General features: G+C 39.3%; 2 protein-coding genes and 1 pseudogene across 3 annotated transcripts in view; 2 read left to right on the top strand and 1 right to left on the bottom strand.

Moving 5' to 3' along the window:
* EFCAB5 (EF-hand calcium binding domain 5) overlaps positions 1-11,557 on the bottom strand; it is a 178,257-nt gene extending 166,700 nt beyond the window's left edge. Inside the window, exon 1 of the mRNA XM_055317835.1 lies at positions 11,506-11,557. The gene's annotated coding sequence lies outside the window, so the exon portion shown is untranslated. The remainder of the gene's footprint in view (positions 1-11,505) is intronic.
* Positions 3,846-4,354, top strand: LOC129504961 (peptidyl-prolyl cis-trans isomerase A-like; annotated as a pseudogene).
* A 255-nt stretch (positions 11,558-11,812) lies between the features above and the next one.
* The window catches only part of SSH2 (slingshot protein phosphatase 2), a 244,035-nt gene continuing 241,447 nt past the window's right edge, over positions 11,813-14,400 (top strand). For both annotated transcript variants that reach the window (XM_055317858.1, XM_055317847.1), the window contains exon 1: positions 11,813-12,066. In XM_055317858.1, the coding sequence (XP_055173833.1) occupies positions 12,004-12,066 (63 nt within the window). In that variant the 5' untranslated portion in view covers positions 11,813-12,003. The remainder of the gene's footprint in view (positions 12,067-14,400) is intronic.

Below are 14,400 nucleotides of genomic sequence, written 5' to 3'. Positions count from 1 at the left end.
AGACTCTAAAAACCACATCTTTTTTGCCTTGTCAGCTGGTTCTGGTAAGCTCTGCTAATTGGTGGCACCAGAGGGAGACCCCAAGACTGAAGAAGGAGAAGAGAATTGTTCCTTCCTGTCTATCTCAAGACTGCTTCTTGTAATCTTTTGGTTCCTGTGTGCTTTACCTCTGCAATGCTTCTTTATCCTCCTAGCAGTAGGTCTTTTCTGTTGCAATGACTAAATCCAGTTTGTAGTTTTTCTACAGTTCTGTACATTTCATTGACTCAAAGACACCAACTCCAGCCAGACAATGTTCCTGCCTTAGAAGTCTGGGTCCGGGGCACCTGGGTGGCTCAGTGGTTGAGCGTCTGCCTTTGGCTCAGGTCGTGGTCCCAGGGTCCTGGGATCGAGTCCTGCATCAGGCTCCCTGTGGGAGCTTCTCCCTCTGCCTATGTGTGTCTCTCATGAATAAATAAATAAAATCTTAAAAAAAAATAGAAGTCTGGGTCCAATGTAGTCCCTCCTCTAAGCTCAGAAGCACCAACATCAGCAAGCAGCATCTTCCCAGAGATCTGAGTTTCAGCTCTGGTGGGGGGGGGGTGTCACTCCTCTAAGTTTGTAAATTTTTTCCTTTGCTTCCTTTATTTTTTTCTCCAGCTCTAGATGCAGTAACAGTTGGTCCCTCTATCATACCTTAGATTCTCTTTTTAGCTTTGTAGTCATCTACTTAACTTTATATCTAATTAACAGTTCTTGTTAAAGTATCTATTCAAATAACTAGTGTGGTTTCTATTTGTGCCCCTATCTGGGCACTGATTATTAAAGTTAGTAAAAGATTATTAAAGTTTATTAAAAATTACAACCAAGTAAAGGTAATACATGACTCAATCATACTCCACCTATTATATATTCTATCTGTATTGATTAATTTATAGCTATATCACTTTGTAACTAGTCATTTCAAATGTAAGGAATTGGGTTATTAAAAACAAAATATTTTAATAAGTTTAGCTATATAAACCATAGTCTTTTAAGTGACACACTTCATTTAGTGTGTAATAAATGAGTTACAGATGTACTGCTGCAAGATAGTTATCTATTCAGCTCTGAGTGGCCTGGAATGACTGGGGTGGTTGGTGCCGCCACATAATTCACCCCTGACCAGAAGCAATTTGTTCTAAGGATTCTCAGAGAGTAGCCCAAAGTAATCAGAGCCTGATGATCCATCCTAGTGTCCCCCATGGTCCCACAGGAGGCAAGCACAATGAAGAACTTGCTTTATTAAAGCAGGCATTCTTTAAGAAAGAAGCAAAGCCAAGGAGTATTCCACTACCAGGGCATCACTTTCCAAAGCCAGTTGCAGTGAGTATTGCTGCTTGTCATAAGCTCAGAGCCTTGGAGCTGCTGAAAAAGTACAGTTTCAGGTACTCAAAGGGCAGGACTCACACCCCAAGGTGTGGCCAGGAAAGGCAGGAAGGCCTGCCAGATACTTATGAACTCAGCTCCCAATCTGCCTCTGTTCATATATATTGAATTCTTACCTTCGTATACAGCTGATGTATCCTTTTAGTTACATCCAACTTAGCTACAGAATTTTCATTATAATAACACAGTCATACTCTGCAAATTAGAGCTTCATCATTATTTTGTAATATATACTTGATACGAAAAGTTTAAGTGGATTTTAAATCCAGTCATGTTATAAGATATTGCCCTATTATATTTGCCATGGGAAAAAGTAAGAGCTATTAGAGTCACAGATAATTTATACTCGTACATTTTTAATTGTTGTGAAAATCATTTTAAATTCATCACCTAGTTGCATGAATTATATTCTCATCAGTAATGACTACCAAGTGATCATTGTTAAATTGTCTTGTTCAGGAATTACATGCAGTCATTTCAATCATAAAATTCTACATTTCTTATAAGACTGATTTAGTGGTGATAAACTCCTCTAACATCATTTGTTTATCTGGGAAACTCTTGATCTCATCTTAAATTCTGAATGATGACCTGAAATGTTAAAATAAATTCCTTTTTTTGTTTGTATTTATTTTTTGTTTAAAGGAAATTCTCCTTCTTCTTTTTCCTCCTCCTCCTCCTCTTCTTCTTCTTCTCCTTCTTTTCCTTCTCCTTCTTCTTCTTTAAGAAAGCAAGAGTGAGAGCAGGATGGGGAAAGGGCAGAGGGAGAGAAAGAGAAAGAATCCCAAGCGGTTCCATGCCCAGCAAGGAGTCCAAAGTGGGGTTTGGTCTCATAACTCAGAGACCATGACCTGAGCCGAAACCAAGGTTCAGACGCTTAACCAACTGAGCCACCTAGATGCCCCTACAGGGAAGGGAAGAGTATGTTCTTTTAATGGAAAGAGAAGAACATAACTAGAAGAAAATTATGAAAAAATCTCACTGATAAAAGCAAACATATAGTAAGGTAGTAGATTAATCACTTATAAAGTCAGTAAGGAGGTTAAAACACAAAAATAGTAAAATCAATTATATCTACAAAAATTAGTCAAGGGATACACAAAATAAAGATGTAGAATAAGATATCACATACATAAAACATGGAGAGTAAAAATGTAGTGCCTTTAGAATGTGTTCTTCAGCACACATGTGAACTTAAGTGACCATCAACTTAATACAGATTGCTACTATACACATATTTTATACACGAACCTCACAGTAGCCACAAATAAAAACCTTATGATACACAAAAAATAAAGAAATCTGAGCATAACACTAAAGAAAGCCATCAAGCCAGAAGGGAAGAGAGCAAGAGAAAAAGAAAGGAACAAAGAACTACAAAAACAACCAGAAAACAACAAATGGTATTAAGTACATACCCATCAATAATTACTTTAAATGTAAATGCTCCAATTAAAGACATCAGGTAACTTAATGGTTAAAAAACCAAAATGCATTTATATGCTGTCTATGAGATTCACTTCAGACCTAAAGACACATATAGACTGAAAATGAAGGGATAAGAAAATGATATTCCATGCAAATGGAAGTAAAAAAAAAATCCAGGGTAGTAATACTTATATCAGAAAAAAGACTTTAAAATAGTGTAACAAGAGAAAAAGGGCATTACCTAATGACAAAGGAATCAATCCAATAAGAGAATTGATATTGTAAATATCTGTGCACCCAACATGGAAGCACTTAAGTATATAAAGCAAATATTAATAGCTATAAAGGGAGAAATTGATAGTAATACAATAATAGTAGGAGACTTAAATATGCCACTTACATCAATGAATACATCATCCAGACAGAAAATCAATACGGAAGGAGTGGCTTTGAATAACCCATTAGACCAGATGGATTAACAGAAATATATAGAACATTCCATCCCAAAATAGCAGAATAGACATTCTTTTCAAATGCACATGGAATATTCTCCAGGATAGATCACATGTTAGTCCACAAAACAAGTCTCAATAAATTTAAGAAGACTGAAATCATATCAAGCATCTTTTCTGACCACAACAGTATGAAACTAAAAATCAATTATAAGAAAAAAGATGGGGATGCTGGGGGTGGGGGGGCGCTCAGTGGTTGAGTGGCTGCCTTCAGCTGGGGACATGGTCCTGGAGTCCCAGGGTGGAGTCCCATGTTGGGCTCCTCGCGGGGAGCCTGCTTCTCCCACTGCCTGTGTCTCTGCCACTGTGTGTCTCTCATGAATAAATAAGATATTTCTTTTTAAAGAAAAAAGATGGAAAAAACACAAACACATTGAGGCTAAACAACATGCTACTAAACAACCAATGGTCAACAAAGAAATCAAAGAGGAAATAAAAATATACATGGAGACAACCTTACAGATGCCACCACCCCAGAGCTGCCCATGTCACCCAGCCATGGTCAACCCCACCATGTTCTTCAACATTGCTATGGATGGCAAGTCTCTAAAGACCTGCCATCTTTATTGGCTGCACCTCCTTTGAGCTGTTTGCAGACAAAGTTCCAAAGACAGCAGAGAACTTTTGTGCTCTGAGCACTGGGGAGAAAGGATTTGGTTATAAGGTTTCCAGTTTTCACAGGATTATTCTGGGATTTATGTGCCATGGTAGTGACTTCACAGGCTGTTATGGCACTAGTGGCAAATCCATCCATGGGGGGAAATATGATGATGAGAATTTCATCCTTAAGCACACAGGTCCTGGCATCTTGTCCAGATGCTGGACCCAAAACAAACGGTACCCAGTTTTTCATCTGCACTGCCAAGACTGAAAGATTAGATGGCAAGCATGTGGTCTTTGGCAAGGTGAAAGAGGGCATGAATATCGTGGAAGCCATGGAGAGCTTTGGGTCCAGGAATGGCAGAACCAGCAAGAAGATCACTATTGCTTACTGTGGACAAATCTAATAAATTTGACTTGTGTTTTATCTTAACTACTAGACCATTCTTTCTGTAGCTCAGGAGAGCACCCCTTCACCCCCATCTGCTTGAAATATCCTATAATCTTTGTGTTCTCACTGCATAAAGTAGGTTCCATATTTTCCTTACTCCCTTCAAAGTCTAGCTGGATTGCAGAGTTAAGTTTCTGACTATGAAATAAAAACGACACAACAATAACAACAACAAAAACATGTAGACAAATGAAAATGGAAACACAATAGTCCAAAATCTTTAGGATGTAGCAGAAGCAGTTCTAAGAGGGAATTTTTTAGTGATACTGGTCCACCTCAAGACACAAGAAAAGTCTCAAAACAACAATGTAAACTTACACCTAAAGGAACTAGAAAAAGGAGGACAAATAAAGCCTAAAGTTAGCAGAATAAAGGAAATTACAAAGACTAGAGTGGAAAGAAATGAAACAGAAACTAAAAAAATCAATAGAAAAAAATCAAAACTTATTTTGCAAAAAGTCAATAAGAGAAGGACAATCATCATATGGTTTCACTCACATATGTAATATAAGAAACAGTTCAGAGGATTGTCCAGGGAGGGAGGAAAAACTTAATGGGAAGTCATCAGAGAGGAAGAAATACCAGGAGGGACTCTTTAACTATAGGAAACAAACTGAGGGTTGCTGGAGGGGATGTGGTAGGAGGGATGGGGTAATTGGGTGATGGGCATTAAGGGAGGCATGTGATGTGATGAGTACTGGGCATTATATACAACTGATGAATTATTGAACGTTACATCTGAAACTAATGATGTACTATATGTTGGCTAATTGAATTTAAAGTTAAAAAGGAGAAATACACTTGCAGAAAAACAAAAAACAACAACAAAAGAAAAGTTAAGTGAATCCAGTGGTTGATTCTTTGGAGATAAACAGAATTGATAATCTTACCCTGACTCATCAAGAAAAAAGGGGAGGACTGAAATTAAAAAGATCAGAAATGAAAGATGAGAAATAACAACCAACACCACAGAAATACAAAAGATTATAAAAGAAAACTATGAAAAATTGTATGCCAACAAATTGGACAACCTAAAAGAAGTAGATAAATTCCCCCAAACATACAATCTTCAAAATGGAATCAGGAAGAAATTGAAAGTGTGAGCTGACTGATTATTAGTAATGAAATTGAGTAGGTCCTCAGAAACTCCCAATAAATAAAAGTGCAAGACTGGATGTCTTCAATGCTGAATGCTACCAAACATTTAAAGAAGAGTTAATACCTATTCTACTCAAACTATTCCAAAAAATAGAAGAGAAAGAAAAATTTCCAAATTCAATCTATGAGGCCAGAGTTACCCTGATACCAAAACAATGTAAAGACACTACAAAAGAAGAAAACTACAGGCCAATTTCTCCAATGAACATAGATGCAAAAATCCTCAATAAAACATTAGCAAACCAAACTTAACAATAGATTGAAAGAATCATTCACCACAATCAAGTGGGATTTAGTCCAGGATGATTCAATATTCATAATCCAATCAATGTGATATATCACACTAACAAGTGGAAGGATGAAGACTATACGATCATCTCAATAGATGCAGAAAAGCATTTAACAAAATGCAAAATCCACTCATGATATAAACTCTCAACAAAGTAGGTTTAGAAGGAACATATCTCAACATCACAAAGGCCATAAATGAAAAGCCCACAGCTAGCATCATCTTTAATGGTGAAAACTGAAAGCTTTTCCTTTAAGATTAGGAACAAGCAAGGATGTCTATTCTCCCTATTTTTATTCAACATAGTAAATGGACGTCCTAGCCACAGCCATCAGACAAGAAAAAGAAATAAAAGGCATCCGAATTGGTAAAGAAGAGGTAAAACTATCTCCATTTGCAGGTGACATGATATTTTATATAGAAAACCCTAAAGAATCCACCAAAAAACTATTAGAATACATGAATTCAGTAAAGTTGCAGGATACATACTTTTTTAAAAAATTTATTTTTATTTATTTATGATAGAGAGAGAGAGAGAGAGAGAGAGAGGCAGAGACACAGGGAGAAGCAGGCTCCATGCCGGGAGCCCGACGTGGGACTCAATCCCGGGACTCTAGGATCGCGCCCTGGGCCAAAGGCAGGCGCGAAACCGCTGAGCCACCCAGGGATCCCCCGGATACATACTTAATACGCAGAAATCGGTTGCAATTATGTGCACTAATAGCAAAGTAGTAGAAATAGAAATTTTAAAAATACTCCTGTTTATAATCACACCAAGAAGAATAAAATACCTTGGAATAAATTTAACAAAGAAGGTGAAATACCTATACTCTGAATAATATAAGACACCAATGAAAGAAATTGAAAATAACACAAACAAATGGAAAGATATACCATGTTCATGGATAGAAAGAATATTGTTAAAATGTCCATACTACACAAAGCAATCTACAAATCTGATGTAATCCCTATCAAAGTACCAATAGCATTTTTCACAGAACTTGAACAAATAATCCTGAAATTTGTATGGAACCACACAAGACCCTGAATAGACAAAGCAATCCTGAGAGAGAAGAACAAAGCTAGAGGTATCACAATCCCAGATTCCAGGATATACTACAAAGCTATCATGATCAAAACAGTATAGTACTGGCACAAAAATAGACACATCAATAGAACAAAATAGCCCAGAAACAGACCCATGCTTATATGGTCAATTGATCTTTGACAAAGGAAGCAAGAACATAAAATGAAGACAGTCTCTTCAATAAATGGTGCTGAGAAAACTGGACTTCTACATGCAAAAGAATGAAACTAGACCACTTTTTTATACCATACATTAAAATAAACTCAAAATGAATTAAAGACCTAAATGTGAGACCTGACACCATAAAATTCCTAAAAGAAAACATAAGTAGTAATCTCTTGGACAATGACCTTAGCAACATATTTATGGATATGCCTCCTCAAACAAGGGAAACAAAAGCAAAAATAAACTATTGGGAATACACCAAAATAAAATGCTTTTGCACAGCAAAGGGAACCAAAACCAAACCAGAATGGCAACCTTCTAAATGGGAGAAGAGATTTGCAAATTATATAACCAATAAGGAGTTTATATCTAAATTATACAAAGAACTTATACAACTAAACACTAAAAAAACAATCTGCTTAAAAATAGGCAGAGGACCTGACTAGACATTTTTCCAAAGACATACAGATGGCTAATAGACACATGAAAAGATGCTCAACATCAATAATAATCAGCGAAAGACAAATCACAACTACAATGAAATATCGTCTCACACCAGTCTTAACGGCTAGTATCAGGAGACATGAATCACAAGTGTTGGTGAGGATGTGGAGAAAAGGGAACCCTTGTTCACTGTTGGCGGGAAGGTAAATTGGTGCAACCACTGTGGAAAATAGAATGGGGATTCCTCAAAAAATCAAAAATAAAACTACAATATGATCTAGTAATTCTACTACTGGGAATTTACCTAAAGAAAATGAAAATACCAATTTGGAAAGACATATGCACCCCTATGTTTATTGCAGCATTTACAATAGCCAAGATAGGTTAGCAACCCAAGTGTCCATTGATAGGTGGATCGATAAAGAAAATGTGATAGAACAGATATGAATACGTATACATATGAATATTACTCAGCCATAAAAAATAATGAAATCTTGCCACTTGCAACAACATGGATGGATGTGAAGAGTATTATGTTAAGTGAAACAGACAAATACCATATGATTTCACTTATATGTGGAATCCAAAAAACAAAACAAATAAACAAAAAGCACAAATAGACTCATAAATACAGAGAACAAATATGGTTGCCAGAAGGAGGGAGGTAGGGGTTCAGATGAAATAGGTGAAGGGGATTAAGAGGCAAAAACTTCCAGTTATAAAATAATTAAGTCATGGAAGTGAAAAGTACAGCATAGAGAATACAGTCAATAATATTGTAATAATGTTTTTTAAAACCTACATAAAAAAATGTTACATTTATAGAAGCAACCTCAGTTTTTTTTCACTAAATTTCTGAGAAGACTATTTTGAAGCTTATATAAATGCAATATTTAATATTACCCTTAATGTTTATTTTTTAATATGTTTATTTTTATCATTATATTAGTTTTTTTTTCACCAAGTCCCATAGAGTAGCCTCCAAATCCCCTTTAATTTATCCCAGTGTGCTATACAAATATCATTTCTATGGATGTAATGATATGAAAAAAGGTTGAGAAGCAGTGTTTTAAGCCTTAGATCAGGATTCTTAACCTGGGGACTCTCAATGGATTTCAGTGAGTATATGAAATGTGCAAGTATATCTTTCTGGAGAGAGAATTAATAGTTTTCGTCAAGCTCTCAAAGTTTTCAAATTCTGACCTCAAGAATTTCAAAAGTTCCCCTATAATTTCACCGCTTAAGAAGCGATGATAAAAGTTAAGGGTTAAAGGAGTTACAATGGCACAAGTAGGCCTCCATTATCACAGGTCACAGGTGGGAAGAAAAAAGTTTCCATAAATAGAACTAGGAGGACTTCTGTCTCTGGGTTCCTCTTTTGGGAATCTTACACTTGGCCTCTCTCTCTCTCTCTCTTTTTTCTTGGTCTCTCTCTTCTCAAATTCAACTCACATACTAAGAAGATTCTAGGATCTTTTCTCTATTAGAAGGACACTTAGATCACCAGAAGACCAAGTAGAAACCAGGATGGAGCCCAGGGAAGAGGGATAAATGGGGCAGGGAGCATAGATTTCAAATGCTCATATGTGATCTAGCTCGGCAGCCAAAGTCTGAAAGTCAGTATCATAAAATGTGAATTTTCCCAGACCTCTTTCTCTGTGTTTTTAAAGCATTTTGTACACATCTAGGCTTCTCCTGTATATGTATCTCCCTTGGAGGCCTAGTAGAGGTGATTGAAACCACAGTACCACTAAGCCATTATGTCATTATTTGGTGTGTTTTTCCCTGCTAACAGGCTTTGAGCCCCTGGTAGACTTTTATTTGTTCTTAAAAACAGTGCCTAGCAATATAATACACACTCAGCATTTTCTCAATTAATGGTGACTAAATTAATGAACATGTGCCAGTAATTTCCAAATCTTAGTTTCCTTAAAAGGTTATATACCAGGAAGAGATATTTCCTCTGTAATTTAGTAAATTACCTTCCTGATACAAATGAACTTAATGTGAATCTGGATACCTTATAATCCCATTTTTTTTAGAATCCTAATTTTGACCAGGATTTTATCACCCCAGATATGCTTAACAAAGATGGTTCTATATCTGCCTACAGATGAGACATGTCTTCACCACTAATCTACTTTTCTTACTATTAAGAAAAGGTGTGAATTATGTCTTCTTAAGCTCTTTTTATTCCCTTTTTGCCTGATGCTGTTTTCTACACATAGGGTACACTCAACAAAAGCTGACTGAACTTGGAACAAACTTTAGAGAATAATAAAGTTATCTGAATTACATACAGGGTTTTACAGTTTATACTGTACTTTATCATGCATTATCTCATTCGATCACAAGAGTCCTGTGAGTTAGTGATCCACTGTAGAAACTAATGCTCAAAAATTTTAAGCCATTTGAATTAGGTTTCACGGAGTTGGAACTAGAAGCCAGGTCTTTTGATTGCTATGGTAGTGATCTATCTCACCCTAAGATTAATGGAATTAAGTCATCTGCCAAAAGAATTTATGTTGCCACACAAAAGCAGATAATCAGTGTTGCTATCCCTGAGTCACAAAGAAAATTAACATACAAGCACATTACTAAGACCTGTTGATTTGTACAATATTTTTTTCTAGACTAGTTTCTACACCACAGGTTTCACTTAAGCGAGTTCATTCTGCTTTCAGCTATGTACATTTCTTAGTTATGCATGTAGCTTCCTGTTTGGTCTCGTAAGCATTGGTTCAAAGTTCTTATTTCTGAACTTTGTCTTTTCTTTTCCTGTTTACTACGCAGCTCTGGGGGAAAAAAAAAACACAGTCAGATTGTTTAATCTGTGAACCATACATCTTTGTTTAATTTTGTCTCGCAGGCACTCTTCATCACCACCAGGGGGCAAAAGCCTACCAGCTGGCTTCTCTGCAATTCATTCTACACAGGACTGTACAGTACAGGGACCCTCAGTGTCTGATTCTTGATGGAACCTCCCTGCTAATTATTTCAACCGCAGGGCCCCAGGGAGAGAACAAAGGCTCAGCACAGAGGGCTCTAGTGGCACTTAACCATACAGCAGCCAGAAAGAGCTCATGACAGCCCTGTCAGTTTAAAGGATCCAAGAGAGTTTGAGTGACAATAGAAGGAGGAGGCTTTAATAACTGCAAACTCCTTAATGTGTGTGTTTTCTACAGTTTTGATATGTATGGTGGTATATTCCAGGGCATCCACTCAAACGGAGAAATAGCTTTGTCAACTCTTTCTCTGTGTAGTCAGTGGTATTTGCATAGTGAGATCCCCCTCCCCCTTTTAATCTTGATTTTTTTAAAAATTAATTTCTTGGCTTATGGTCTGTGGACGGTTTATCTTTTAGAAAAGTATTCCTGGAAAATATTTAATAATCTACATCTCATATATGTCTATGCAATAAGGAAATCCAGAGCCGAAGGAGAAAAAAAAAAATCCCAAGAAGCAAATCCTATTTAAGAGAATTTCTACCTAGCAGGAAACAAGTGGGAGGTAAATAGCAGGTTGGACCCTTCTAAGTCCGTGAGCCCAGCTTTCTTGGCCTCCGGGGCTCACGCAGCCTGCTCTCCACCTTGGGAATACTGAATGAGTCCTGAGAGGCCAGGGTAACAGGGGAAGCCTGACGGGTACCCTGAAGCTTCCCAGGGTATAAAATTAAAAACCTTTCTTTCTTTCATAAAGTCTCATCATAAAAAAAAAAAAAAAAACCATGGACACAGGGTGGTAAAGTTCAGAAAAAGCCGCCGAGAGCCGAGTCCAAAGGGGGGTAAACCCGTCTCCTGGTCGCTCCTGGAGGGTCTCCAGTCCAGGAAGTCTCCCTCCCTCCCGCCTAGAGAAAGCCTCTGAAACACCGCGAAGCCCCTTCTCACCAGACAACAACGTGTTCGCCTCAGGATTTTCACCTCCGTTTCCTTTCACTAAGATCGGCTAAGCCGCTCGCCCTCACCTCATAAAATGGTCGTCTCTCAGGAGTAAGGATTCCAGCGGCCCTCCCCCACCTAAACCGGCCCGGGGCCCCTCCCCCATCCCACCTCACAGCCAGCCTCTCCTCGCGGGCGAACCGCCCGAGTCTGGAGCAAAGGAGGAAACCCGGGAAGGGGCGGCGGCCCGCTTCCGGCAACTCAAGGGTTACGGCGAGGCGGCGGCGCGCGCCGAGGGGAGAGGCGGTTGCTGACAGGTGGCGCCTGCGCACTGGGAGCGCTCATTGTGCCCTGCTGCTGTCGAACCGCCCGCCCGCCCGCCCGCCCGCCGCCCGTTCGGCGCGTCAGTGGGCGAGAGTCTGGTGGTGGGTGCGGAGCCTGCGGCCGTTCCCGCGGCCTCCTCCTTCTCCCCGTTCCCCTCACCCCCATCCCATACCCCTTTCCCCATCCCGGCTCCGTCACCCCCCTGCCCCCCCCCCCTCAGGACAAGAATGCCTTGCCCGGAACAACCCAGCAGCGCCTAGATGGCTTTGGTCACGGTCCAGCGGTCGCCTACCCCCAGCACCACCTCCAGCCCCTGCGCCTCGGTGAGTCCCACCCGGCGGCGGCTCCGCTCGCTTCTGTCACTGCGGCTCCGCTTTGCCTCAGCGGGTCCCGCCGAGCGCCACTGCGCACGCGCCGCGCCGCTTCCCAGGCCTTGGCACTCCGCTGCCGCGAACCCCCCACACCCCCTATCTTAAAGACTAGCTACGGGAGCTACGGGACGTTGGGTTTTGCTCCCATCACTCTGGGCACCTGGCTCTCGCCGTCCTCGCCCTGAGGACTCCCCCCCCCCCCCCCGTGGCATGCTTTCCTATGGCTTGAACACTTCCTTTTGGGAATGAGTCATTCTTGCTTTTCACGCTCCCCCTTCCTTGAACCCTCTGTTGCTCTGCTGCAGGGAGAGGACCACGGGACACCTGCGTTGCCCCTTACACCCACCACATCCCCTTACCCACACCCATTTCCTAGATGCGTTCAGTATTCGCATACTGCACCCCCTTCTTCAGGGCTCTCGGGGTGTGTGCCTTCTCCTTAGTCCGTTGCTGTCTTTCTTGTGCTCTGGTACTGTTCGGGCTTCATTGGATTGCTGAGCTGGTAGTTACTCCTTGGTTTCTTCCCTTTTTCTTTCCCTCAGAGGGTGGCCGTGGTCTCTTGCTTCTTGGACCCCTTACCTTTCCTCTTAAGAGGTCGTGAAACATCTGGCGCTGCTTGTTGACCAGTACCAATTCACTTACATCTTAACAGACATTAATGCCATAACACTCATCGTTCATGATCATTCCTATTATTGGGTCGTGTTTGTATGGCTCCTTTAGATAACTATGCCAGTGAAGCATGCTTCCAGAAGGAAAATCTTACCCAGTAACCAGCCTTTTCCGGCTGGGCCCTTTTTTGACTTCCCTCCTAGCCCCATCCCCCACTCCTTTACATCCCTTTCTTTTAAGCTTTATTCTTGAAAATGTTAATTTAAGAAAATAAAATATTAAAAATAAATAAAATATGTCACCAGTGGGGCGAAATGGGATCTCTTAAAAAAATCCAGATGTTTTAGAAGGAAATAGAATGATAATATGAGCAATTGGAAAAGCCATCCTGAACTTCCTACAGAATTGTAATTTTTAAAACTTGAGTTGGTGGATTTAGTAGTTTCAGGTTGCCAAAAGGTATTCAATAAACATTGTACCACCTTTCGCTGTAAAGCATCAGGTTATTCTTAATATTGTATGTTCACTGAGGCATGGGCTTTGGTATCTTGAAAATATGGTGGCTTGTGATTTCAACATAGTTTCCTGAATTTCAGAATTTTGTTGTGTATAGTGGCGGTTTCTGTTCTTTTTTTTTTTTTTTTTCTCCTGAGCCTTCTTTTGCATTTTGTGTAACCAAAATGACAATTACATCCTAATTCTAGAATTGATTCTGTTTTGGAGATTAACTTTTATTATTCCAGAGAGCAGAACTAGGATCTTTGAGTAAAAGTTCAGGGAGGCAGATTTTCAATGATTGTATTGTAAGGAAGAATTTTGTAACAGTAAAGTGGACAACCTTGCAAAAATAGTGAGTCCATTGCTTAAAGTATTAAAAGAAAGGCTGGAGGACCTTTTGCCTGGAAGATAGTATAAAGAATTCCTGAAGTGGGGGACTTCTAAGGCTTTTTCCAACTCTTAAGATTTTGTGATTTGAGAATAATTGCACTTCAAAGCTGGTAAAATGTTTTAGGATCCTCTGAAGACAAGTATCATATGGACAAAACTTAATAATTTTTTTCTCTTACGTACTTTATGCTGGTTTTTGTAAAGCTAACATTCCATCAGACCATCTTCTCTCTACTAGTAAACCCTTTTGAGGATAGTGGTCACTAGGCCTGATCTTGGCCGAGAAAGCAACTGAAAGTTGGTAGAGTCATGCAAATACACTAGAAACTAGTATTATAATATAATTTTCCCTGGGCATTGTTAAAAATAGTTTATGTTATAATAACATATATATATCAAGTTATCATACTAAGTTTCTTGAGGTGAATGATTAGTATACAGTAAGGCCATATCTACTTGATATGACTTAATTAGCCATACCTTAGTTATTAGAATATTGAAGTATGATAATAGTCACTTTTGAGATAGGTAATTAAATTGTTCATGTGGTAAGCTCAGTTGGTGAGCTAACTGACTGATATTTCTCCATCTACTTGCTATAGTAGCCTGGTTATTTCAGCTGTTTATATGTGGCTCTGAGTGTAAAGGAATCCTAGGACTGGGGTGTGTGTGTGTGTGTGTGTGTGTGTGTGTGTGTCAGCAGTGTATGACTGATGAGCCAGTTACCTTTCCCCTTAAATTGCCTTCCTATTTCACTTCATCCAGAACTATATTCAGCTCAATTGT

The sequence above is a fragment of the Nyctereutes procyonoides genome, unplaced genomic scaffold (genome assembly GCF_905146905.1).
Source record: "Nyctereutes procyonoides isolate TBG_1078 unplaced genomic scaffold, NYPRO_anot_genome, whole genome shotgun sequence".
NCBI lineage: Eukaryota > Metazoa > Chordata > Mammalia > Carnivora > Canidae > Nyctereutes > Nyctereutes procyonoides.
The sequence above is the reverse complement of the archived record's forward strand: the minus strand, read 5'-3'. Positions and strand labels throughout refer to the sequence as shown.